The sequence below is a fragment of the Halichoeres trimaculatus genome, unplaced genomic scaffold (assembly GCF_033239565.1).
Source record: "Halichoeres trimaculatus isolate MK-OKI-2021-1 unplaced genomic scaffold, fHalTri1.1 fHalTri1_scaffold_8, whole genome shotgun sequence".
NCBI lineage: Eukaryota > Metazoa > Chordata > Actinopteri > Labriformes > Labridae > Halichoeres > Halichoeres trimaculatus.
The window spans coordinates 16,496,165-16,519,517 of NW_027437186.1; the positions used below are offsets into that span (position 1 = coordinate 16,496,165).

General features: G+C 39.2%; 3 protein-coding genes across 6 annotated transcripts; 1 reads left to right on the plus strand and 2 right to left on the minus strand.

The window, feature by feature from the left end:
• Nucleotides 1-4,106: 4,106 nt before the first annotated feature.
• On the minus strand, nucleotides 4,107-8,509 carry cbr1 (carbonyl reductase 1). The gene is made up of 7 exons (XM_074675432.1): nucleotides 8,387-8,509; nucleotides 7,539-7,653; nucleotides 6,037-6,206; nucleotides 5,477-5,584; nucleotides 5,010-5,218; nucleotides 4,860-4,913; nucleotides 4,107-4,758 (listed from the first exon to the last, which is right to left on the minus strand). Exons 2-7 carry the CDS (start codon nucleotides 7,649-7,651, stop codon nucleotides 4,585-4,587), a joined length of 828 nt encoding a protein of 275 aa, XP_074531533.1. The 5' UTR covers nucleotides 7,652-7,653; nucleotides 8,387-8,509; the 3' UTR covers nucleotides 4,107-4,584.
• setd4 (SET domain containing 4) lies at nucleotides 8,503-13,699 on the plus strand. 3 transcript variants are annotated; one of them, XM_074675428.1, is made up of 13 exons: nucleotides 8,503-8,635; nucleotides 9,323-9,418; nucleotides 9,507-9,602; nucleotides 9,911-9,948; nucleotides 10,663-10,751; nucleotides 11,026-11,262; nucleotides 11,371-11,430; nucleotides 11,558-11,687; nucleotides 11,894-11,996; nucleotides 12,359-12,437; nucleotides 12,746-12,826; nucleotides 12,987-13,110; nucleotides 13,187-13,699. In XM_074675428.1, the coding sequence occupies exons 2-13, from the start codon at nucleotides 9,346-9,348 to the stop codon at nucleotides 13,352-13,354; spliced, it is 1,278 nt and encodes a 425-aa protein (XP_074531529.1). In that variant the 5' UTR covers nucleotides 8,503-8,635; nucleotides 9,323-9,345; the 3' UTR covers nucleotides 13,355-13,699. The 3 variants fall into 3 exon arrangements, with proteins under 3 accessions (XP_074531529.1, XP_074531530.1, XP_074531528.1); XM_074675429.1 differs by having other exon boundaries at nucleotides 11,897-11,996; XM_074675427.1 differs by having other exon boundaries at nucleotides 11,822-11,996; nucleotides 13,187-13,687.
• A 62-nt stretch (nucleotides 13,700-13,761) lies between these two features.
• On the minus strand, nucleotides 13,762-22,772 carry cryzl1 (crystallin, zeta (quinone reductase)-like 1). Of its 2 annotated transcripts, XM_074675430.1 has the most exons (13): nucleotides 22,550-22,772; nucleotides 22,061-22,138; nucleotides 21,748-21,820; nucleotides 21,599-21,643; nucleotides 20,711-20,779; nucleotides 20,063-20,196; nucleotides 19,830-19,941; nucleotides 17,800-17,820; nucleotides 16,830-16,928; nucleotides 16,541-16,656; nucleotides 16,317-16,422; nucleotides 16,190-16,235; nucleotides 13,763-15,853 (listed from the first exon to the last, which is right to left on the minus strand). In XM_074675430.1, exons 1-13 carry the CDS (start codon nucleotides 22,613-22,615, stop codon nucleotides 15,757-15,759), a joined length of 1,062 nt encoding a protein of 353 aa, XP_074531531.1. In that variant the 5' UTR covers nucleotides 22,616-22,772; the 3' UTR covers nucleotides 13,763-15,756. The 2 variants fall into 2 exon arrangements, with proteins under 2 accessions (XP_074531532.1, XP_074531531.1); XM_074675431.1 differs by lacking the exon at nucleotides 17,800-17,820 and having other exon boundaries at nucleotides 13,762-15,853.
• Nucleotides 22,773-23,353: the final 581 nt, after the last annotated feature.

Here is a 23,353-nt window from a genome sequence, read left to right on the forward strand (position 1 = left end):
TAATAATAATTTAAAATCCTTACCAATGAGAGGATGTACTCTCAAACAGCATATACAGATTCCCTTGCTGTGAGGAACAGAAATATCAATAATGAGAAAAATGTAAGAAATTTTAAGAAGCTTAAGTCCTAATATTTGTCACAGCATACGTTTGATGTTTGGGATTAGTTTCCATGACTGTGTGCTCACATGCTGCTGGAAGAACTGATTAAAAGACGACAACAGCTGGCTGAGAAGGCTTATTAGAAAAGTCAGTAAAGCCAGCAATTACAGGGTGTAATTTGTGGCCACTGAATGAAAGTCTTTACAAGTTTGTGCCTAAATGAGGTGCTACTTTTATTCCACAAGGAGCTCTTATTGTCCTTTGCAGCCAAAACATATTTCAGACCAAGGGTTTAGTATGCACCAGGACATTTCTAACTGTTCTGTCAGTTCAGTTCAGTCAGTTTATTAAATGGACTTTTATTTTCTCTGGTGCCGAGTTGTTGAACTACATCAAAGCTGGGACAGTGGAAAGACTGTGAAAATACTAATTGAATAACAAAATTGCAAGCAAAATTAGGTTCAATGCCATAAAAGTACAAGCAGTGTTAGCATAGAGTGAAATAAATATAGATCAGTTTTAAGTGTCATTTGCTAATTGCTAATTGTTAAGCTACATCAAGCAGTAAAATGGCCTGTTTTCTTTTGTTTTGTTTTGTCATTTCGGATAAAACAACAACAGTCAAAAGCCTCAACTGCATTGATGATGGGTCTTCATAAATACTATATAACATTATCAGGTCTCTGCTCTCTGTTATAATTGTTGCTTTTTATCCTCTACCCTCCACTGTTGACATCAACCAGCAGGTGAGCCTACTCATTGTAGGAGAGTACCTGTTCTCCAAGCACTTGAAATAAAACCAGTTATGACATCAAAAGTTGGAGGATTCTAGAGCAGAGACTGTTGTCCGCCCTAAAGATAACAGGTTTTGGAAATTAAGTGTAACATTTTGATTTACAAAATCTTTTAAAACAATACAAAATATTGCTTATCAAGTATGTTGTGGCTGCTTTAGATAAAATAAATCTGTATTAGTTGGAAAGCCATTACTGCCAATCCCCGTCTTGGTTTGTGTGTTTTTGTACCAGTTGTTCTTTCCAGATGTAAGGGATATACCTTCTGCAAGATCTGTAAAATGATACAAGCACTTGTGTATCATGTACAACCAGTGATAATGACAGCCACTGCGGTCATCAAAGCACATCTGTGACGGGGTTTCCCTTAGCAAACGGCAGGGATCAAAGGATTTTCACGCCTCCCACTGTCTGTGGTCATCTCTGTGTTTCTCTCGCATTGCGGATTAGATTTATCTACAAGGTAATCAGGGATTTACCTTTGTCTGGCAGGACTACAACTCCCATGGTTACACACAGGATATATCCACAGTGCTCAGCCTTGTACAGTTTACTGTGGTGTTGATTTAAAGACTTAAAACAAACAGAGTAGGAGGCAGGAGAGATAAGGCGGACAAAAAATGGATTCCCACAGCAACATTTTTGTACAAATATTTCTCTTATCACTGCAGAAAAATTCTGAACCCACCTGAAAGAGACTGTCTGCCCTGACCTCCTGCCTGTTCTCAAAAACAGGATAAAGACACAAATGTCCAGCGACACATTAAAGTAAATCCGGTGAGACTCTTTCAAGATAATGTCTAATAAAAGGTAAAGGGGAAAGGGACATGTTGCTGCAGTGAAATAAGTAACTGGAAAACAATTTTTATCCCACTTCTTGTTTGAATAAGCTTTGTAAGAATTTCAGTGAGGCTGAAGCTGCCAAGGTCAGTTCTTTGGAGGTAATTGAAATTTGACAGGCTGCCAAAGAAGATGAAGATAAAGAGGATTTCTCTCAAGTAATTGCAATTTTTATCTTTAAAACTTGTCTGTCTTTTGGCAATAACTGCAAATTAATCAAACTGAAAGAGGTTCTGCTTAAGGTGGCCCAACTGGGGCATTAACTTATGATGAACTGACATAGAAACACAAACATATGATAATGTTTACCTTCTCATTCTTTTCTCATGTCTGCTGTAGATATGCATTTAAAGTATGATACATACATTTGTACTTAAAATGAAACACATCTAAGTGGCGACATTTTAACTTCTTGATAAAATAATATGTCTTTCATAATAAGAGAACTTACAAAAAGAAATGAGTCACAACTAGAGGCAATAAAGTTGGAAGCCTGTTGCACCACAACATAAACTCAGATTCTGCCCTTGACATGACAACCCGCTATTAACAGTTTGAGATTTTTGAGGTGGAAACTGGGCTTTCTAATTAGGTTTCAAGATATTCTTGAAGGTGATGAGCTTCACTCATTTTCAGTCAGGAACACCCTCAACGTGGGTTTTACTATTTCGTAGATGCTCCAGTGTCAGCCGAGCAGCATGCGGTAGCTTTGAGGCTTCGAGACCAGTCAGGGCGGGTGTTGGTGGCAGAGTTGTACCAGCAGCAGCAGAGATCAGCGATCTGCATGTTCCCACAATACATCATGTAGGGGAGACATGATTAGTTTGTGAGTAGCTGGAAACAGTTTTTGATCTGCAATCTGTCAGCTGATTACAGTAAATGGCCTGCATAAACCAATGTGTGAAATATTATCTAACTTAAAAAAAAAAAAAAAACTGTATGGACAGCTCTGGGATTTGATAGGAAGTTCAGCTGTAAGGCTTAAGAGGCAAATAGCAAGTGTTTGAATGGATGGGGAAATAACTGGAACACACCTATTTTGTATTTCTTCTTTTAAATTTCTGTGTTTATAATCTTATTTTTCCAAAATTGTAGTTTTGCTCTCTCAGTTTATTTGTTGTTATGAACCAAGAAATAAAAGTTAGTTTTCTTCTAAAGTGAAATACATCAAAGAAAAGAACATCTTTTTGCTGATAGATGGATTCCTTATCACACTGTTACGCAGAATCTAAACTGCTGTCAGTTGTTTTCATGTTAAATGATCTGTGACTGTGAAATAAAGCTGTCTTTGATATGGCACGCATTCATGCACACTTCTTGAACTGTGCTATGATTTTTTTTTTTCAGTCTTCTGTGGTCTTAAACTGTGCATTGTGAATACTTAAGCGTTTTTCTAACTTGGACCTTCTGACTTAGACATGATGTAAGATGCTAACTTCAGAAACAATTGGCTTACCTAAGGTCTTTTGCATGTGAAAAATTAACTCACAAGACAGAATTCGCCCTGGAAAAAAACTTGATCTAAAGACACACTGCACCCAAGCAGGTAGCAGATTTAAGACACTGAATTATAAAATGTGTAAAAGGAAGTCCCTTTAACATTATTTCCACATTATTTCATGAGCTGCTCTACTGAATAAAGTGGAGGGTTTTTTTTAAACAGAAAGGCTAGAGATTATTAAAAACTGTTATATTTCAGTGATTTACCCATTATTCACTCTCTCCTTGGATAAAAGAGAAAGAGCAGCAGTCTGATTTTACAGCCTGTAAAACTATAAAGCCTCACAAAGCCACACATGTTCATAAATAGTGTCATAAACATTTATGTCACATGAGCTGTACTAATATGTCTCTACTGACCCTGTTATTTATTGTCAGCTGAGTTGTTATACGTTTCTCAATAAATGTCTATAACTTAGAATTTAGGGTTGAGGTGTATTATTGTTATGCTTCAAATCAAAGGAAACCTATATATCTGCACCTTTTTATCTGTGTGCTACTCGTGGAAACTGAATGCATCTGATTATTTTCCAGTGCACTTCAACATTACAAAGGATGCTTTTCTATTTCAGTATAAAGGGGTTGCTAACAGCTTTTGCTTGATGCTCGTTTTGACCACCAGGTGTCATTGCTTCCCCTTGAGTCTGTCTGCTTCACTCACCTTCTTCTAAAGTGTAATTCTCATTACAATAACAAAGATAAGAAATGATCAAAACATCTGAACTTTTTAATTTCTTAACATCTTTTTTCTCTCTCAAAACTTTACCTGAAACAGTCCATCTTAGATTGTCTTAAATCCCAGAGTTGACCTGTTCGTGCTATTCCAGTTTACCCATAATTGAGCTCTGCTGATACTGTACCTTTAATTAGGACCCCAACATTTTGACTTTCAAGCTCCTTTATTTTTTTTGTCTTTTTTGTTTTATACATTAAGGCAAAGTCAGGCAGTGTTAAAATGTGGTTATTTTTAACAAAAAGGATTTTTAATTCCCATGATTTTGCACCAAAAAGTGTTAGCAAGTTAAGGACCGTTCGCCCGTTTTGAATATAAATGTTGACATCTCAGAAGGCATATTAAAATGTAGTAAGAAAAAAAATGATAGTTTAGCACTTATAGAGAATCTTTTCAGAGTAACAGATTTATGTAATCCACTGTTTTGGTCCAGGTGAGAATGTTAAAACAAATACAACACTCAGTTTCTGTTGAATGTAGTTGTGTCTTTCTCTGAGATGTTAATTAAAAAACTTTCAATTTTGAAATTCTTGTTTCCAGATTTTTTATACTGTAACATGTTTGAACATTTTTGGCATTGAAGTGCTAGAAAGAAGACACTACTTTTTTCCCCTTCACCAGGTCTGAACTTCTTTATCAGACACAAACTTCCCATGAGGCTCTGTGGCTCCAGGAGGCAGCAGTGCCAGGTAGACCGGAGTGATAGCGCCCTCCTCTGGTGACTTGGTTGCTTTAGGGCCTGCCATGTCAGTGCGCACCCAGCCTGGACAGCATGCATTCAGCAAGATCTGGACAATATAAGATAAATGCAAAAAAAAGGATGAATGTTAGACAGGGTTTTCCTGAGACAAAATTATAAAACTTGATATTTTGATTTTTCTCTGATTACCCCATCATTTGGTCTCTCTTTGGACAGACGACGAGCCAGAATCATGGACAGAGTCTGAGGACAAAAATAAAGACGTGTATATGAAATAGCTGGTCCAGAAACAGATCTGGACCTTTACTGACTTTCATTCTCCAGACAAATGGATCATACCGTGAGCCCAACTTTGGACACTCCGTATGCCGTATCAGGCCAGCCGCCCTGTTTGTGTTGGTCCTTTTTGGCCTCATCAACAAATCTCTGCATGAGCCCCGACAGTTCCTCCTCAGTGATGTCCTCACTGCGGAAACGCTGCTGCAGAGCCGGGCTGCACTTCTTCAGAGACATGACGCTGACAAAACTGGAAACATTCACCACACGGCCTTTAATGCACACACACACACACACACACACACACACACACAAGCACACCCTTGGTTAGATCTGAATCCAGCCTGAAACCATATGAATCATCATTGAGTGTAAAATGCTTTTCAGTTATTCTGAATCCAGCCCAAAACAAACTCTTGAAATTGGAACACTGAACTCTGCTGTATTCTGCCAAATCCTGAGACTATAAATGAAGTTGTGTGCTGAGCGTCTCGTTCAAACAAAAACTTGATCCAGTTCTGAGTCCTTACCTCCAGGTTTGATGAGTGGTAGGAAGTGAGTCAACATGTCTCTGGTGGCAAAGTAGTTTGTCTTAAGGGTCACCTCAGCCTGGGTGCTAAATGGAGCTGGGTCTGCCACTGAAGAGAGCACGCGAGAAAGAGATAACTGCATATTATGTTTGATTAAATGAACAATATTGTCAGTCCATGCTATTTCTTATCTGGGAAATCGTGAGGCAATCATCAAGGAATAAAAAAAAATCACAATAATAGACATGAGAATAGACTGAACACATTTATAAAGACAAGTTTCAACTAACGCAATAATTTACACCTATTTGGTGAACAACTGTAGATGCAATGTAAGTTGGTACTGATATTGAGTTGATATTGATACAACCAAGAATATTTTGTTTATATTTAACTTCTAAGCATCAGTGATTAAATGTAGTCTTCTTTAATATACAAGTGAAAATATTTTTCTACTATTTTGGACAAAGTTGTTGATAGTTGTAAACCAAATTTTAATGGGACAAAATAACTGCTGTTTCAATGTCATGACACAAGTTTATCAAAGACTATAATCTTACTTTTAAATGCAATCCCTGCATTATTAACAAGGATGTCCACCCCTCCATACTTCTCTTTAAAGTAAGCTGCAGCAGTCTTGATGCTGTTCAGATCGTCAATGTCGAGCTGGTGAAAGTTGGCCTTCAGCCCCTCTGAGGCCAGAGACTGCACAGCCGTCTGACCACGACCACTGAAGAAACAGAAACAAAAAACTTATATCTTTATTTCACTTTGACTCCTTCATTGACTACTGTTAATGGCAATGATAGAGTGAATTTTACAAAGTTCCTTTTCACTTGAAAAAGTCCTGAAATTATAGATCATCAAATAATTTAATGAATAGCAATTCTTTTGGCCAATCAATCATTGCTTTGTTAGAGGCAGGATCTACAGGATTTTCCTAAGAAATAAAATGTCAACTTTTTCAGGAATAATCCTGCTCAATCATCACTTCTGAGCCTTTACACATGTGTTCCAGTGTCTGTGTCTGCCTACAACCCTCTCCTCAGCCTGAATACTGATGTTTTGATTGTATCGTGACGTTTCTGGGCGGAAAGTAAGCTTGGTTACTTCAGCCAATCACAGCACACCCATTGCACCAGTGACTTTGCGTGTTGTGTCCATAGACTGTATAAAACATGCACGAAGCATTCGCGATGTCACCCGTCTGTTCCTGAAACCTTGAAATGAAGTGAATTCGCAGACACAGCCACATTTGCTATGACACCGGCTGTGAGTTTTTCTTTGAACAGCTACAGGGCGCCTGGCAGTCACCTGACCTCAGCTGTGCCTCTAGTTGGAAAATCAAACGATGCTAATAACTTCTTAACTGCAGTGATAGAAAAAATCGTACTGATGGTGCAATCAGCATTCTAGACCCAAGCTGTTTTTCGAACAAGGCTGTATATGCTTTTTAATGACATAAAGGTCTGTTTTTCCTGCTGGGTGTGTACATGACCTCCAGTCTTTCTGCAGCCAGCCTCAAGTGGATTCTCCCGAACAGCGACTTTTAGCACTTCCGCAAAGGCTTCATTTTTACTAACCAGACGTTGCCCCTTGATTGTGTCAGATAACCCAGTGACTGGCTTGTGCTAACATGCCAAATCAGGTGCACAGTGGTTGCTGGGCTTGTGAGTGTGTTCATGTAGTCACGATAGAGAGCTGTGGGTGTGCGCTGTCGCTGGTACTGAGCCAAGGAGGAGGAGCCCAGTTTGAATTTGCCTTTACTAGGAACTAACGAAAAATCCTGCAGACCCACCCGACTTCTATAGATGGCTGACTGTGATGAGATTGCTGTTTAAAAAAGCATTGTGTGTTTTTCTCTCCTCAAATACTTGGTTTATTTGCTGATGCACTTTCAGGTCAAGCTGTTACTTTGATATTACATGTTTGCATTTAATAAATAAAAGAAAAACAGAGGAACTTTGTCTTGACAATTTAGTCAAACTGTAAAAATGATGTTGCATGATGTATTAAGTGAAGGTCTTATACACCAGCCTGTGTGTCCAGGTGAGATACCTACACGTCTCTGGCAGTGAGGTAAACCTCTCCTTGGAACTGTTTGCAGAGCGCCTGGACAATGGCAAGACCTATGCCCTTATTACTGCCTGTCACCACAGCAACCTTGGCAGACATGTCTGTCAAAAACACAGATATCAGATTAATCAAATACTCACACACAAAGGATACAACTGAACAAAACTGAAAACTGACTTTAAACAAATACAAAACAGATGCACAACTGCTGCGTCTACAAAGTTGAGTATTTGTATGATAAATGAAGCCCAGCATGCTGGCAGGTGTATAGGATTAGATGCAACAAAGCACCAGATGTGCTGAGTCATGGTGACAGTCATTTAGAGAGAACAGTCTAGTTCATGCTAAAACTCGTATCACAATTTTACTTAACTTATTTTACAGTTAAATAGCGTAAGAGTTGTAAAACACAGCCATGGTGTCAACTTAAGAGCTAAATGAAATAAACAATCCCACCATAAAAGCAAAATGTGGAAACAGTGGCACAAAGGTAACTGTTCCGGCCTTTGATCCAATTTGAACTTCATACATGCTCGATGTAAACTGGTTTTACGAGAGTATTAAGCATGACTCGTCACAACCGTTTGAAACTGATCTACACCCTAAAGTTCAATGCATAATGGATGCACCTTAGGTATCTGTTTCATTAAACATTAAATTATGAAAGAGTACCTTTCGCCTAGTTTCATATCAACATTTGGGGTTATATAACCCTAACTGGTGAAAAGGTGGATATTTCAGACAGTTGACCAATCCAAAATGCATGCCAATGTTGGAGCATGATACGCATTTCTGACACAGAAAGCTACTCCTGAACTAGTGCGTCAAACTTACTTAGAGATGGTTTCGTAGCGGACCAGTAGTGCAGCAACAGCAGAGGAGTGGAGTGGTGGAGTGATCTGGGGAAAACACGAGAAAAGAGGCAAACGCTTCAGGAATTCTGCGCAGGAATTCTGCGCACACCCGGAAAAACAGGGTAACCACGTGAGTTTGAGAGCTAGCCATGGACCGAAAGCGTGTCATCTGATCAAGATGAGTTCGAAATGAGAGTTATATCAAGTTATTTGGAGTCCAAAGTGACATGTATGTATTTATAGTTTAACCTAGTTAATAAATGCATGCCTATGTTTTCTTGGGTCATGCAATGGATAGTATACGACCTGGTATGAGTGTGCATGTGGGAGCAAAACTGACCACTTTTAAATGTATGGCTCTAGCTTCATTTCGCACTCGTGAAATTTTTTGTTTAAAGGTTCAGCAGATTTACATCAAAAACAAACTGAGGAATTTTAGAGGCGTAGATCAGTATATCTCAATGGATTACGCAAATCATTTTTCGTTGAGATTGTAAAGATGCTAAAGTTGTGAACTGAAAAACTGTTATTTCAGTCTATTGGAAAATAGACACACGGATTGGTGTGTTCATAGTATTATAAACACTGAATTGAAAGGTTATCAACTAGTCAACTAGTCATTACGTGTCTTGAACATTAGTAACTGATTTTAAAATGTTAAAAAACCTGTGTATTCTGTTTTGCTGGAAATGTAAGAGAGTATTTTAATTTTTGAATAAAATATCCTTCCTTGATTATATTTAGAGCCGTTATGTAGATGGTGATGCGAAAATAATCCAGGTAAAGAGAATAATTTTAGCTTCTCACCCCATGTGTTGACTGAAAGTTGGGTACTGAGTAGTTTGCCAGCTAGAGGTCATGTAGGTTCAGGGCTTTTGTCCATGTAAAGCTGTGTTATGTGTTTGTTCATCACAAGGAGTCCCAGATTGGGTTGGGGTCATGAGGGGTGGACGCCATCGACCTGGCCGAACTGCAAGGAAGAGGCTGAAACAACAGAACAGTGTTAAGTCAGGTAGAAAATTAATTTACTGTTGAGGACAAACAAACTCTCTTTCTTGGACACCCCATAACCAGAAATATATCTCTTACTGTCTCTCCAGTGTCTCTTTGTCATCAGCAGCAGTATGTGAAGCTCATGAAGTTTCTTCACAAACATGGTTTCACATCCAAACTTCTTCAGCCAGCACTCTTCACAGGTACACTTTTGTTTCTATTTCCTTTGAGCCGCAGTATTTAGGTTTGTAAACTGAACAGTAAAACTCACATGTGGCAGCTTGTGAAAAAGTGTACGTGGCATCTACATTTGTGTGACAAATGAATAATAGAGTCCCATGATTAAAAGATACAAGAGCAGGAAGTCTGCTTTTCTAGATGATGCTCCTTAGTAGGAGCCATTGGCTGTAATGAAAAAATATCAGCCCATCACTGCACTCACTGTATAAGAATAACAATCAAACAGATGAACTAAAAATGTGTGCGTGTGTGTTTTTCACGCTTAATCCAGACACAGGCAGAGGACTGCAAGCTCTCAAGACTATAAAGGTAAGTTTGACAACATACAATAGTGTATCTTATATAAGATAAAAGCTATATCTTATGTGTAAAGCTTCTGAAGCTAGTTATTATTTTGGAGTCTGTCATAAAGATAAAAGTCATTTAGGTCTACACCTCTTCTGAAGCATGCAAATACAAATATGTACCTCTCTTCCCAAGCTGTAGTAGCACAGCCCATCCCCTGCCAATGTGCTCTTGTACAAGGCACCAAAATCCTTTAAAACTGACCCTAGGTGGATTTTCGTTGTAGACTATATTTCTGAATTGTGAATTTTGGTATGTTCACTAGCACTAGAAAAGAAGGATTGATGAAGTATGTCATCTTCCTCACCACCTCCTTCTCATTCTTACTCTTCCTTCCTTCTTCCTTCTTCCTCTTTCTTCTTCTTCTTCTTCTCCTTCTCCTCTTTTCTTTTATTCTGATTCTACCTCTGAATCCATGAGCTAGGGTCTGGTAGCTATGTCCATAGTAGTCAATGCACCTGTATCTACTTGCGTCAAAAATCTTGAGTCCAAATTTTTCACTAAAAATGGTTAAAAATCAGTCACCATCAGTCCTTGATTTCTAAAATATTTCATGTGGTTGTATTGTAAATTTTCACTTTATTATTGTTTTTGATTTATTTTATCTGCATTATATCCCATTTGTCAATGGGTGAGTTCTATAACCCTCCTTTTTGTCTGTATATGTTCCTCTGTTAGTCTGATCAGCTGCTAATTTCTCTGCCAGAGTCATGTCTCCTAACAACTACAACTGTCCTGAACAGTTACCTTGGACCCTACATCAAAAGGTAAACTGTTCCCTTACAAATAAGAACGATATTAAGTTAAACTTGGCGTATAGTGCAACAAATTACAACTGCTTATTGTTTTAAGCTTCAGTGTGTTACTTGGATGTTTCTTTGATGTAAGTGTTTTTATTAGTTGCATTTTAGATTTTTTTGTGTTTACTTGTATTTTACAAAAGGAAATTAGCATCATTAATGCCTGTATGCAGCCATGTAGTGGATTGATTAAAGCTCAGACTAGAATTGACAAACACTGCTATCATCTTTGCCCCTGTAGCTGGAAGCCCAAACTCTCTCCTCTGCTTGCACTTTGTGTCTTCCTGGTGTGTGAGCGGTATCGAGGAGAGGCCTCACGATGGTTCCCTTACATTAATGTGCTCCCTACTTCTTACACATGCCCCGCCTACTTCACGGATGAGGTCATGGCTGTTCTGCCTGCAAGCATAAAAAAAAAAGCTTTAGATCAGAGGGAGGCTGTGCAAGAAATCCACTCTTTAAATCTGGAGTTTTTCAGGTAAATCTCGCACATGAAAAGCAATCAATCTAAAATGAATCCTTTCAGCCTACCCTTCTTGTTGTGAAGAATGTGCATAACATCCCAAGTTATCTGTTCTGTATTCAGATCTCTGCAGCCCCTCTTGTCTGTGCCTGTGGAAGAGGTGCTGACATATGAAGCATTGAGGTACACACACTTATACCTGAATGTAGTGAAATACAAAAAAGGGTGTGAGAAACATATACAAGCTATTAAGTTAGAATATATTTATTGTAACTTTTGTTAATGATCTGTCGACTTTCTTATCCTCCAGGTGGGCGTGGTGCAGTGTCAACACACGCTCCGTCTTCATGTCCCACCCATCCAACAACTTCCTGTTCGGACAGGATATTTATGCTTTAGCTCCTTTTCTGGATCTGCTGAACCACCGCCCTAATGTACAGGTAAGCTTTAATTATAAAATGTAATAATACATTTATAACCACAAAGATTATTTTTTTACTGATTTAGTGCAAACTTAATGGTGCATTTGAAACATTATTAGAGCAAGTTATTTCCAAGTTACTTTTGTCTGCAGGTAAAAGCAAGTTTCAATGACTTGACAAGATGCTATGATATCAGGAGTGTTTCTGGGACTCTCTGCCATCAGCAGGCCTTCATTAACTATGGATCCCACGATAACCAGCGCCTGATGATGGAGTATGGATTTGTTGCAGCAGAAAACCCTCACAGTGTGGTCTATGTAGACACAGGTAACCTATAAGCATCATATAACATCATGTTTAACTTAAACTGGAACTTCAGGTGTTGAAAATAAAGTAAATGCAAAAGTGTAAATCAAAGTACAGATCAGATCTTCAGTTGAGAGTCCACTTGAAACTGGACTTTTAAGCCCAGGATTTTTACAGCAGAATTAGTTCCAATGCAGGTGACCCCCCCTGTGCTTCATTAGCTTCAAAACATCTCAAAAGCTAACGAATGAGGTCATTGAGATTACAGCCTTATCTTTTACAGGCTATTTACTTACCTGAGACGCAGTTCTTAGTGAAGGTAATATTCTTAGTGTTACCCTTTAACCACTGTTTTATTGTTTTGTGTGAATATTTCCCCTTAGATCTCCTCTGTGATGTTCTAAAAGGCGACAGGAGTTTGGACCACAAGATCAAGTTTCTCAGGGATAATGATTTCCTCTGGTATGACTGTCATTTTTTTTAGCCCCTATTAATTATTAAATAGTTGATCTTTATCCCTGGTTGTGATACAGATACCCTGGTTATCACTGTAACTGAAAATACAGCAAGTGTTCAGGATATATTATTTTCAATGTATCCCTACTTTGACCGTCAGCTAATCAGTAGTAGGCATAATGAAACACATTCAAAAGGATAGTTTGTTGTAGTTCATACTAATAGACTTAGCAGTTACACATGTCGAAATAAGTTGGGCCTAACTTTAATGTAAAAAGTTGCCTCAGCTCTCACTTTGTCTTTCTCCCTTACAGTAATCTCACTTTGTCTAGTGAAGGGCCCAGTTGGAGGCTGATGACGGCTCTCAGACTGCTCTCTCTGCCACAAACACTGTAGTAAGACCAAACACACAAACACACACTTGCTCATGTACATATACATGTGTTTATGGAAAGCTCCACTTTCTCTTTTTCTTTCCTGCTTTTCAAGTCCCAGAATTGGTCATACAGTGAAAAAGTTCAAATATTTAATTAATGTGTGTGTTTGTTTCTGTAGTCACCAGTGGAGGGCAGTGTTGCTTGGCCAGGCAGTGAGTGAAGACAGAGAGGAGTGGAGCCTGCAGACAGCAAGGACTCTCTGTCAGTGTCTTGTACAAGACACACACAGAGCTCTGGGCAAGGTGAGTGGATGTTCTCACAAGCGCACTTCTCCAATGATGCAGCCCATGACATTTCTTTTTTGCTTTGTGCGTCCAGATCTCCATCCTCCTCCAGCAGTGTGACCAGATGACCAGGGAGCAGCTGGAGGTGGTCCGGGCTCTCCGACAGGAAGAGAGGTGCATCCTGGAAAGCTGTCTTAATGGGATACTGAAAACAAAAGATGGACTATTGCCATTCCCACCTGATGCTAACATTGTGAGCTGACATCTGTTTGCTGTTGTTTTTTTTAAAGTGGGGTCCCTAGTTGAACAGGTGGTGCTGGACAGTCACCGTGTTTCTGCTCTTGGTGTCATTCAGTATGACTGACATAAATGTGAAAACAGATCAGAGATGAAAATTTTTCAGCAAGGACTGACTGACACAACGGTGTCATTGACCTGTTTGCCTTTTATTGGAAAGTATCAGTACATCCAGAAATGACACAATGTTTTTAGATAGTTTCTCATCAAAGAAACAGTTAACAAGTTCAATAAAAGATGGTCGTCTTTAAGACTCAGACTTGCTTACACCGGAGAAGAAACTGAAGTATTGTGGAATTGTGTGTAAATGAAAAATTAACACACGATTGAAAATTAAAAGAGAAGATTCGATATCTCTTATTTATTTCATTTTCATCCCAGGTCCTATGTGTTAAAGTTAAAGGTGGTTAAATTTAATTTAACCACATCTGTGTGAAGCTAATTTACCAGTACATTTGTTGAAATAAGATGTTATATATGTAGTTAACGCTTAATATTCCTTTTAGATGCAAGTTCATTTTAGGAAATAGAGGATTTGATTTAACCTAAAAGTAGTTGTTACTTTTCAGTCAGTACACTCCGTACAACACATTAGTCTGGGGATTGCATCCTCGGGAGACTAACCTGAAGAAAACTTTTCAACACATCTGTCAAGGCTAATGGACTGTTGCAGGCCAGGGAAGCCCTGCCTTCTCATAGGAGTATGAGACCCCTGTACGGTCTCATTTCCTCAATCTTTTTGCACTTCACCTCACATAACCTGACATAGCAGAACCATCGTTAGCTATTTAACGGTCTGACTGGAGGTGAGCTAACTCCCTGTTTTAGGCATCTCTTACAAGGCTTGTTTCTGTAGTGGCTCATTTAAATTGATAACTCTTCACTATCTTGGTGTTTAGCTTGCTAACGCAACAGATTACCTGGGCCGTTTCTGCACTAGTGTAGCTTAAGTCTAAAAACTCACCTGTATGGCGTGCTGACTTGTGAGGTGGAATGGCTCTACTAGAGAAGAAGAGAGGCTCTCCTGGGGAGTCTAGCTGATCTAGCAAACCTGTAAAGCCAAATACCACCCATGCCCATGCACATATTGTTTTTCCCTCTCTGGAACTGACACACACGATGAGTGCCCAATCTGTTTTGGCACGTTGCATGCTAAAGCTGCACTTGCTGACCTAGAGATTTGTGTGCACGGTCACCTGCTCAGCAAGTCAACCCTGGAAAGACGTGTGAAGTTTCGGTCGAGTGTGTTTGGAGGCTCAGCCACTTGCAGCGACCCCCAGTTGTCCAAACCCACAAGGCAGTGGGGTTCGTAGGCCTTGATGATGAGGTAAGACCAAATAGATGAGGTCCTCTCTCAGACTGAATATACGCATGGACATGGAAGAGGGAGATTTTAACATTCCCATGGACTCTGTACCAATCGATGTACTGTCCAAGGATGAATTATCCCTGAAGAGGACCCTGAAGTCCTGGGAAGGGAAGACGGAGATGAACCTGGCCAGGTTCTTGGAACCAATCTCTGGAGTGAGGTGGACTGCATCCCGGCCTTAAATGACCTGTGCTGACCTGCATTCGAACGTCTGGTAGTGCTGTTGCCACCTCCATCTCCCCACTAACAGCAAACCCGGCTAGCAGGCAGCTATTTCCAAGTTCCAGTTCACCAAGCAATGATGTCAAAAGTGTGGCCACACTTTGCTCCAGCATTGAGAGAGGAAATCCACTCTCTCCTGGAGAAACAGGCTATAAAGATTATCATAATAAAGCGAAGGCCCCGTGACAGAATATCAAGTTCTGCCATTCGGCTTGTGTCTTGTTGCTCAAGTGTCTAGAGACAGGATTAAAGCCAATCCCAAGGTGCCCAAGGTCAGGGCATACAAACCCTCTTTCTAGGACTAGGAGTATCTGGACTATGGAGAATGCTTGATGTCCCTAAAATTCTAATTTCTACACACTTTCCTTCTTCAAAACTTCAAAATGATTGAACTTGGTCATTATATTACTTTGAGCTGAGCCTGTGTTCAGTGTCAAAACTTATTTTGCTTCTTATCAAATAGTCCTGTGTAAAGAAAAAGTATGGTTTGGTTAAGTGTTTGCAAAAAGATAATGCTGCAGTTTTGATTGTAGTCATTTAAGTAACCCAGAGATTTCAACATTGTCAACATGAATACACTGTATATGTTTTCATTGTTAGCTGAGAAAGTCAATGGTAATGACAGCTTGTGCTTAAGGTTAGGTTATGAATGGTTTTCTTTATAGGCTACCTACAAACAAACAGGTGGAAACACTCATATCTGCAGAGGGAGGTGAGTCCAGTGAACGGTTCAAGTTGTCTCACAGATGTGACACACTCTTTGTCTCAGTGTTTTGTCAGAGCTGCACAACAGCCTTTTTCTTCTGCTGACGTTGGACAGTTTCCATCGCAACTGTGGCTTCGTAGAGAGGAACTGCCTCCTCAGGCTGAGGTCTGGACAGGAAGATTAAAAGCAAAACAGATAATGTCAATTACCAGCTTTATCACTGTGCATCTTGAAGACAGTGGACTGTGTCTCTGGCATTAGCAGTGTTGGTGGAAAACTGGTTTGAAGATCAGAAGAGCTCTGCAGGACTGAAACGTTTGACAGTTTTGAAATTGCTTAGATTTATCCACTGTGTTTTTGAGTAAAAGAATATGTCTGAAAAAGTCCATGAGTTTGCTTGATTTTTAGAAAGATTTGAAGTTTGAAGTGTTTGAATTTAACACTAAAACATCTGCACAACCTTGTATTTGGCATCAATATTTATTTTGTTATGTTACAGTTACCTGAGAACTCCAGCTGACATCTTTTCCACAATGTCCTTCAAAATATCTGACATCAGACCATTAAGGATGAAGTGATTGCGTATGACTGTGCACATATCTTAGATTTCACACTGTGGGGGCAGGATACGGAGGTATCTTCCTTGCTGAGACGATGAAGCTGTCCAGACTTCGTGGTTCGAGAAAGTTACAGAGGCAGATTTTAAAAACAGCAACCTGCAATCTGGGGGATCCAACTGTATCAAAATAAAAGACAAACAGTGGTGATGAAGCTGCCTAGTGAAAAGGTTTCCATTCACATTAAAGATATAGGTAATCAGTGTATGATGCAGATAATATTTCTGACACTCTCACCTGCAGGTTTTTGTGGGATGTTACCCAGTGCCCCCCCACTCCCAGCACACTGATGATGTCATGTTTATGTGGGAGGAGCTTCATGTCCTCTGAGGACTCCTCTTCACTAAGACGAACTGCAGACAAACATTCAGTGTAATGTCATGGTGGTATATTACAGGTGGTGTATTACACTATGTCAAATTACAGGTTAAATAGGTTATTTTATCAACAGTTTCACAAAGACAGACAGGTAACAGTCTGTCGGTCATACATGGTCATCAGAATCAGACACAGGAAATGTGTTTACCTCCAGAATCTACAACTATATCCACTCCAAGTCCTCCTGTCTCCTCCAAAACCACAGACAGCAGGTCTGAGGGATCCTTATACACTGGAATCACCTTGGCTTTACACAAAAAATCACATGGTATAATGAGTTATTTGAGTTACACGTTCATAAAAGAAAAAAGAAAAAAATGAAAACATCTGCTCATGTGTACACATTTAAACATGATTTACAGCTTCACTCCAGTCTGCAATGCATGCAGAAGTGCTTCAGACAGTGCTTGCAATTCTACAATATCCACATGGTGGCAGCAAGTGTAAGAACAAGAGTTTGTGCCTCTCAAGCTGCAACCCCTGTTCTAGAAATACGAGGCAAAGCAGAAGTGCTAAAATTTGCAGTTTTCTGAGTGCTTGTTTGAGGCTGGCTCCAGAAGTACCAGAAACCACATACGCACCGGGCCAAAAGAAGCTGTTTTCACAGCAGAAATAAACATGTTTACAGACTAGTACAAAAAATGTCTCATTTTCTGTGTCGCTAATTTCTCTAATGGCACACATTGTACGGAAAAGGGTTTCTAATTTAGCAGTTTAAGAGCTCAAGTTCACTCAAATCCACCTCCGTTCCAATGTGGCCCCTGTTAACCATTTGCTTCAAAACTCTGTTTCAGAAACAGATAGGTGATGTCACAGAGACGTCGTCCATTTATCATCCAGTCTATGGTACCTCTGCATGTACTACTTTGTTTATTAAAAGAGTTTCTTATTTTGGTTTTAAATTATAGGGGCACCAAGTGACTAAACGTGCAAGTTATCTAAAAGAAATAAAGGATTTTCCTGGACCAGACTCATCCCAACTGAGAGACAAATGAATCAAAGAGCAGTAAAACTTATTCATACTAGTTAATCTCAGAGCTCTGTACTCCAGGAATTAGGGGATAAGCAGGTAGGCAAGTGTGTAAGTTAGTTAGAAAGATGGAAAGAAGAGGTCTCACCTACTAAAGGGTCTTGAACGCCTAAGGAAAACGTGGGAAGAGAGAAAAGAGAAGGCAAAGAGGGAGGAATGAGGAGAAAAGGCAAAGGTGGAAATGGTTCGAATTATGAAGTCATTTATGTCTGAAACACGACAAATCCAGAGGGAGTGGAGGTGTTGGTGCTGTATTTAGGGACAATACACTTACTCACAAGTTGTCATTTAGGGGTTTTTCTTCATTTATTTATTTTTTTGTTCTCCGCCTATTGGCATTTGTGCAGGCATGCGTGAATGCAAGTGAACGTGTGTGTGTGTATGTTCGTCATCCCTTGTTATTTCCCCAGAGTTGCAGAGTAAGCCAGGGTGGAAATTATGTATGAGATGTACACATGTGAATAGTGGGTTTACAATTATTTCATGGGTCCTGATGCTATAAAGGTGGTTAGCTGGAAGGTTTATAGAATAGAATAGAATAGAATAGAATAGAATAGAATAGAATAGAATAGAATAGAATAGAAAATACTTTATTTATCCCCGAGGGGAAATTCAGGAAGTTGAAAGTTGAAGAAAATTTATGGAGTCTCTACTAAAGTAAAACGTTATAGAATACTTAAAATTAAAGCAAGGATGTGTTGGACAGGTATCCTCTGCACCAAGAAATGGAGCATCAAGAGGCACAAGTAACTTAATCTCAAAAAAAAAAAAAAAAAAAAAAAATTATAATACCGATGCGATTTCAGATCATAATGGTGGGTATATTACAGAGTGTGGTCTTCTTCTAATGTGTCATTCAAAAGGGATATAATACAATTTTACATACTTCATATTACCATTTAAAAAACTACCACAGAACTGTTTTGTTGATGATTTTACTGAATCCCTTTCAGTTGTGTGCACCGATCCTGACAGTTTACGTATAACAGGGACTTGAATGTGCAACTGGATGTAGCCCATGACAAGCAAGCTAAAAAACTCACTGCTGTCCTCAAAATGTTTGGTCTAACTGAGCCCACCCACAGCAGAGTGCACAGTCTAGACTTATTACCAAGAGTAATATTATTTCAGATGTGGATGTTATCGATGTTGCTCTGTCTGATCATTTCTGTGTATTCTTTGACCTGTCTGTTTGCAGTTATTCTGGAAAGACTCATAAATAACAGCACTGGGACACAGTTCAAGGAAATGGTAAGATTTGAATATACTCCGTGTACTAATGTTGATGATCTGTTGAGCTCTTCTGTGTCAAGCACCATTGCTACTGTCAAGGTTAAAAATTTTAAAAGTAGGCAAAAGGCGCCATGGAGAAACAAAGACTTGTGCTGTGTCCTAAATCATGCACTTCTGCACTTTCACTTCCTATTTTGAGTGCATAAATGCGTTCTCACTGACAGCATGGAAAAACACAGTGCACTTTGATTTCTCAGCTGGTGCACTCAAAATGGTCAAAAAGTTAAGTGTGGAACGGTGAACACTTTTCACGCTCAATAACTGCTATATTGGCTACGTAGAGGAGGGGGCAGGATCAAAATGATGGCTGATGGATGTAATCAATAAAAAACGCCTGTGAACAGTTGTGAAATGTACACAGTGTATTCATGTAAGTGTACTGATGAAAGTACGTGATTTGGGACACAGCATTGGTCAGGGGAAAGAAAAGGGAGTTTCAGAGAGTTGGACATAAATGGGGCTTGTCATAGCTCCAGGTTCATTATGAGATATAAAGAAAGGTTAGGTGTAATCAACCAGACTTTGTGAAGTCTTTTGATGTGAAATCATCAAAAACTACAACTCCCGTGCCCCCTCAGATTAACAAACCCTCCAATTTCGCTGCTCTTAGAATTTATTTCTACATCTAAGTGCAATATTCTTCGAGTGAAAAAGTTCAAGGCATTGAAAATGCAATAATTTCTACAATACAAAGCTGGACACCTAGAGCTAACACATTTCATACCTGTCACTGAATATCATACCTGGAATTCTCAGGCAAAGACCTTGAAAAAATTTTATACCAACAGCTGTCTGACTTCCTCCTTTCTAACAACCTGTACATACCTACACTTGGTCGAAGCTGCTCCAGGAATGTGTGTGTCTGCGGGGTGTGTGATGTTGTCAGAACCTTTACGCCGTGGTAACAAGCCAACTGGATGCACATGAGGCCAAAAGACTAATGGAGCAGAGAAAAAAAAGAGCATTACAGATGTTCGCACCCAGCTAAAACACGGTATGACTTCGACTGATGCTTCCCAAAAGTGTTGAAAGAAAAGGAACTGATAATTCTAACATACACTGGCTCCGTCCATGACCAGGAGTGTGTGACCGGCTGCCATGCGGGCATGTGTGTGGAGGGCAGTGTAAGCACAGAGGCCATCACGCAGGGCCCCTGCCACAGAAACTGAGCTGAGCTTCTCTGGCTTCTGGACTGTAGGACAGAAACACAAGTGCACACTTTGCATTTGGATGTTTTGTGGGAGCAGATTAAAGCTTGTATACATTTTGTGTAATAAAACAAAAAGACTATTTTAAAGGGCAAACTCCTCCTCACTTCAAATGATCGCTTCAAGGATATTTATGTCTCAGTCACTCTTTTCTTTATCAGGGCTAAAAATAAGTTATACATGCACCTTAGATTTGTTAACACTATTTTGCTCATTTCAAACTGTCAGGATGTTTTTTTAACTGAACATTTTTGAGGTGTATCAGTTGAAAATGACAAGCATGGAGTAAAACATGGTTCCGAGTTTTCAGACGTGACCTAGAGTGGCTTTTCCTTGAGCGTATACCTCACCTAGACACATTACAGTAAGATTTGTAAAAGATTAAATGATTTACTGGGATGTGAAAAGGTGATTTACCAGATAACAACCCATGATTTCTGTTATTGATGTAAGAATTTGTTTTGGAAAATAGTGATGATGTGTGTTTGTGTGCTTTACCTAACAAATGCTCATTGATGTCAATGTTATCACAAAGTCCAGAGCAGGGAGAGTCCAGAGGCAGAATCCCTAGAGGGAGAAAGTCCATTTAAAAGAGTTTCCTTAAAAAAGTCAGTCATCATGTTTCATGCCTACATGCAATACAAACAACATGAATTATGCTGTTGTCCCATGTATGAATGTTGCAGTGAACATTTTTAAGTACTGTTGATTGTGTCAAGATTTCTTTTTTAAATTGAAACATGGTTAAAAATTGAACTTATTTCTTTAAATTATGGTTCGTTTTTTACACTCAATGGCAAGGAATCACATTATTACTTGATAACTCCATGCATTAACATGTAAAGGAGATAATATGTATCACTGATACTTCTACTCTCTCTAAGATGTAAGTGTCACGTTTTGTTTTTCATTTTTTTGTTTCAGTGACCAGAAGTTGGACATTTTAGCTCAATAAAATGTGTGCACCATGATAAAGGCTTAATGTAAATAAAGAAATAACAATGGAGACAAATAACTTAGGAAACAACAAAGGAACACAAGAAAATATTTACTGGATTGAATCAAATGAGGGGCGGCAGTAGCTCAGTCTGTAGGGACTTGGCTTGGGGATCTGAGGGTCACGGACCAAGATTGGAATTGGGCTGATACCTAGGGAGATGTTGGCTTACATTCCTGAGCACTGTCGGGTGCCCTTGAGCAAGGCACCAAAACCCCCAGCTGCTCAGATGAGCACAGAAGGGGCAGCACCATCACTCTGACCTCCATCAGTGCATGTTTCTGTGCAAAAGTGCCGTTTGTGCATGTGCGTGTATATATAGCATGTTCAGAATGTAAAAACAGAATTTAATAAAAAGTAAAATCTTAAACGACAAAAGGAGTTCCTACCTACAACCTCGTCATCAGGTTGGAAGAAGGAAACCTTGTCACCCACTGCAGGAGAAAACAGACGAACAATTCAGACAGGTGTTGATTCAAATCTGTTGGGATTTTCTACCCAAACAACATATATCTTCACAAAAAACTGAGTTTAAAACCTTGCAGAACAATCCCGGCCACCTCCCTGCCAACAGGAATCAAATCTCTCTGGATCCCCACATCACTGAGCAGCTGGAGCAGAAGAGAAAAGAGGAGTCACACGTGATTCTGTTTCCATTTGACTATGAAACTAATTTAGAACCTGATTACCAGGTAAGTCTTTAGTATTAGTAAAAACGTAAGGACACCACCGTTTCTGCCTTTGACTGCAGTTAACTGTCCCTTTATTTTAGTAATACTAGTTATCTATACTGTTTTCCAGTTGAGTATTAGTCATACCCCAATTAGTTTTGAAACCTTTAATTTTGGTACCTTGAGATCCAGAGGGCTAAGCCCACAAGCTTTTACTTGAACTCTGACATCGTGGCATCCTAGGGTCTCTGGAAGACTCTAAAGAGAAACAAGTGATCCACAAACCATCACACATCAAGAGAAGGTCTGTGTTTGCTTATTGTAACATGGGAAACAGGCAGCTTGGCATAACCCGTACAGACAAAACAGATGAGAAAAAAGAGTATTAGATAAAGATGCACAAAGTGATTGGTTCAAATTGGAGCATAAATGAAACACTACGACCAAATGGCATTTCTTTCTTTAAGGGATCAAAAAAGGACTCAAACTAGGTTTTTCATGTTTTCGGTTTGTTCTACACATATGTTAGTAGACGGAAACAATTTTAAGCAAACAGACCATTTTCTTTGATTTTTTTTTTAAAGCTTGTGGTATTGATAAACGGCTTTCGATGATTCGACTTCATATGATCAACCTGCATCATTGGAGCTAGTGAAGACAAGCACTCACCGTCTCCTGAATGACGAACTTAGGCTCGGCATCATTAACACCAGCTCGGCAGTACAAACCTTTCATATTGTTAGACCTTTATGCTGGGAGGCAGCTTAATTACCGCCCAATAACAGATTCTTTAGGGCTACCCGCCTCAGTATTCATTCACTTTCTCCTGCAGAAGCGATGTAGTGGTCCTTCAAGCTAGAATCAGCTGACCTGTTCTTCTTCGCTGTCTACAAATTCGTCCTTTAACTTTAGCGGGGTTTTCGACACCGCCCTCTAGTGGATATGAATGATCGCAAACCGTACAAATAAGTTGATAGACAGGAAACTAACCTTTATTACAAAATTGTCAGTGCAACCTTTTTTTTGAGTAATAGACTATTCATTTCTTTACACGTCTTTTAACGAACATGTTGGTATTCGGAATATTTCTATATTAATATTTAAAGTACATGGCAAATTAGTGCGAAAAATGAATTAAATAATTAAACTACATTAAAAGAACAATTTATCCTTTTTTAATTTGTCTGTTTTTGTTTCAGTGTCAAGTGAAGTTATTAAATCAGAAGTTATTAAAGATCTACGTGAAACTGGGAATTCTACATGTTTTTTCTAGTAACCTCAGCTTTTCTCAGGTAGGTACATTCCCGAACTAAATGGTCCTTGTCCTTGTAAATAAATCACTTTTTATTTTTATTTTTTTTATATAAAGGGTTTTTCTGTTTAGATTTAATGTCAAATTAGTGGGTTGGAGACTGGAGTATACCTCATAGTATCTCTGTCATCTCCGCAAACGAAAGGCGTGTAAATTCTCGC

Excerpts from the sequence above, each read along its gene's own strand:
- cbr1 (XM_074675432.1), bottom strand. The coding sequence starts at position 7,651 with ATGTCTGCCAAGGTTGCTGTGGTGACAGGCAGTAATAAGGGCATAGGT. Across the intron at positions 5,585-6,036 it reads TGCAGGGATTGCATTTAAAA|TGGCAGACCCAGCTCCATTT; the intron begins GTAAGATTATAG and ends TGCTCTCTTCAG. Across the intron at positions 4,759-4,859 it reads AAGAGAGACCAAATGATGGG|ATCTTGCTGAATGCATGCTG; the intron begins GTAATCAGAGAA and ends TATATTGTCCAG.
- setd4 (XM_074675427.1), top strand. The coding sequence starts at position 9,346 with ATGAGGGGTGGACGCCATCGACCTGGCCGAACTGCAAGGAAGAGGCTG. Across the intron at positions 11,688-11,821 it reads ACCACCGCCCTAATGTACAG|GTAAAAGCAAGTTTCAATGA; the intron begins GTAAGCTTTAAT and ends TTTTGTCTGCAG. Across the intron at positions 13,111-13,186 it reads CACACAGAGCTCTGGGCAAG|ATCTCCATCCTCCTCCAGCA; the intron begins GTGAGTGGATGT and ends TTGTGCGTCCAG.
- cryzl1 (XM_074675430.1), bottom strand. The coding sequence starts at position 22,615 with ATGAAAGGTTTGTACTGCCGAGCTGGTGTTAATGATGCCGAGCCTAAG. Across the intron at positions 20,780-21,598 it reads ACCTGATGACGAGGTTGTAG|GGATTCTGCCTCTGGACTCT; the intron begins GTAGGAACTCCT and ends TTCTCCCTCTAG. Across the intron at positions 16,657-16,829 it reads TATAGTTGTAGATTCTGGAG|TTCGTCTTAGTGAAGAGGAG; the intron begins GTAAACACATTT and ends GTTTGTCTGCAG.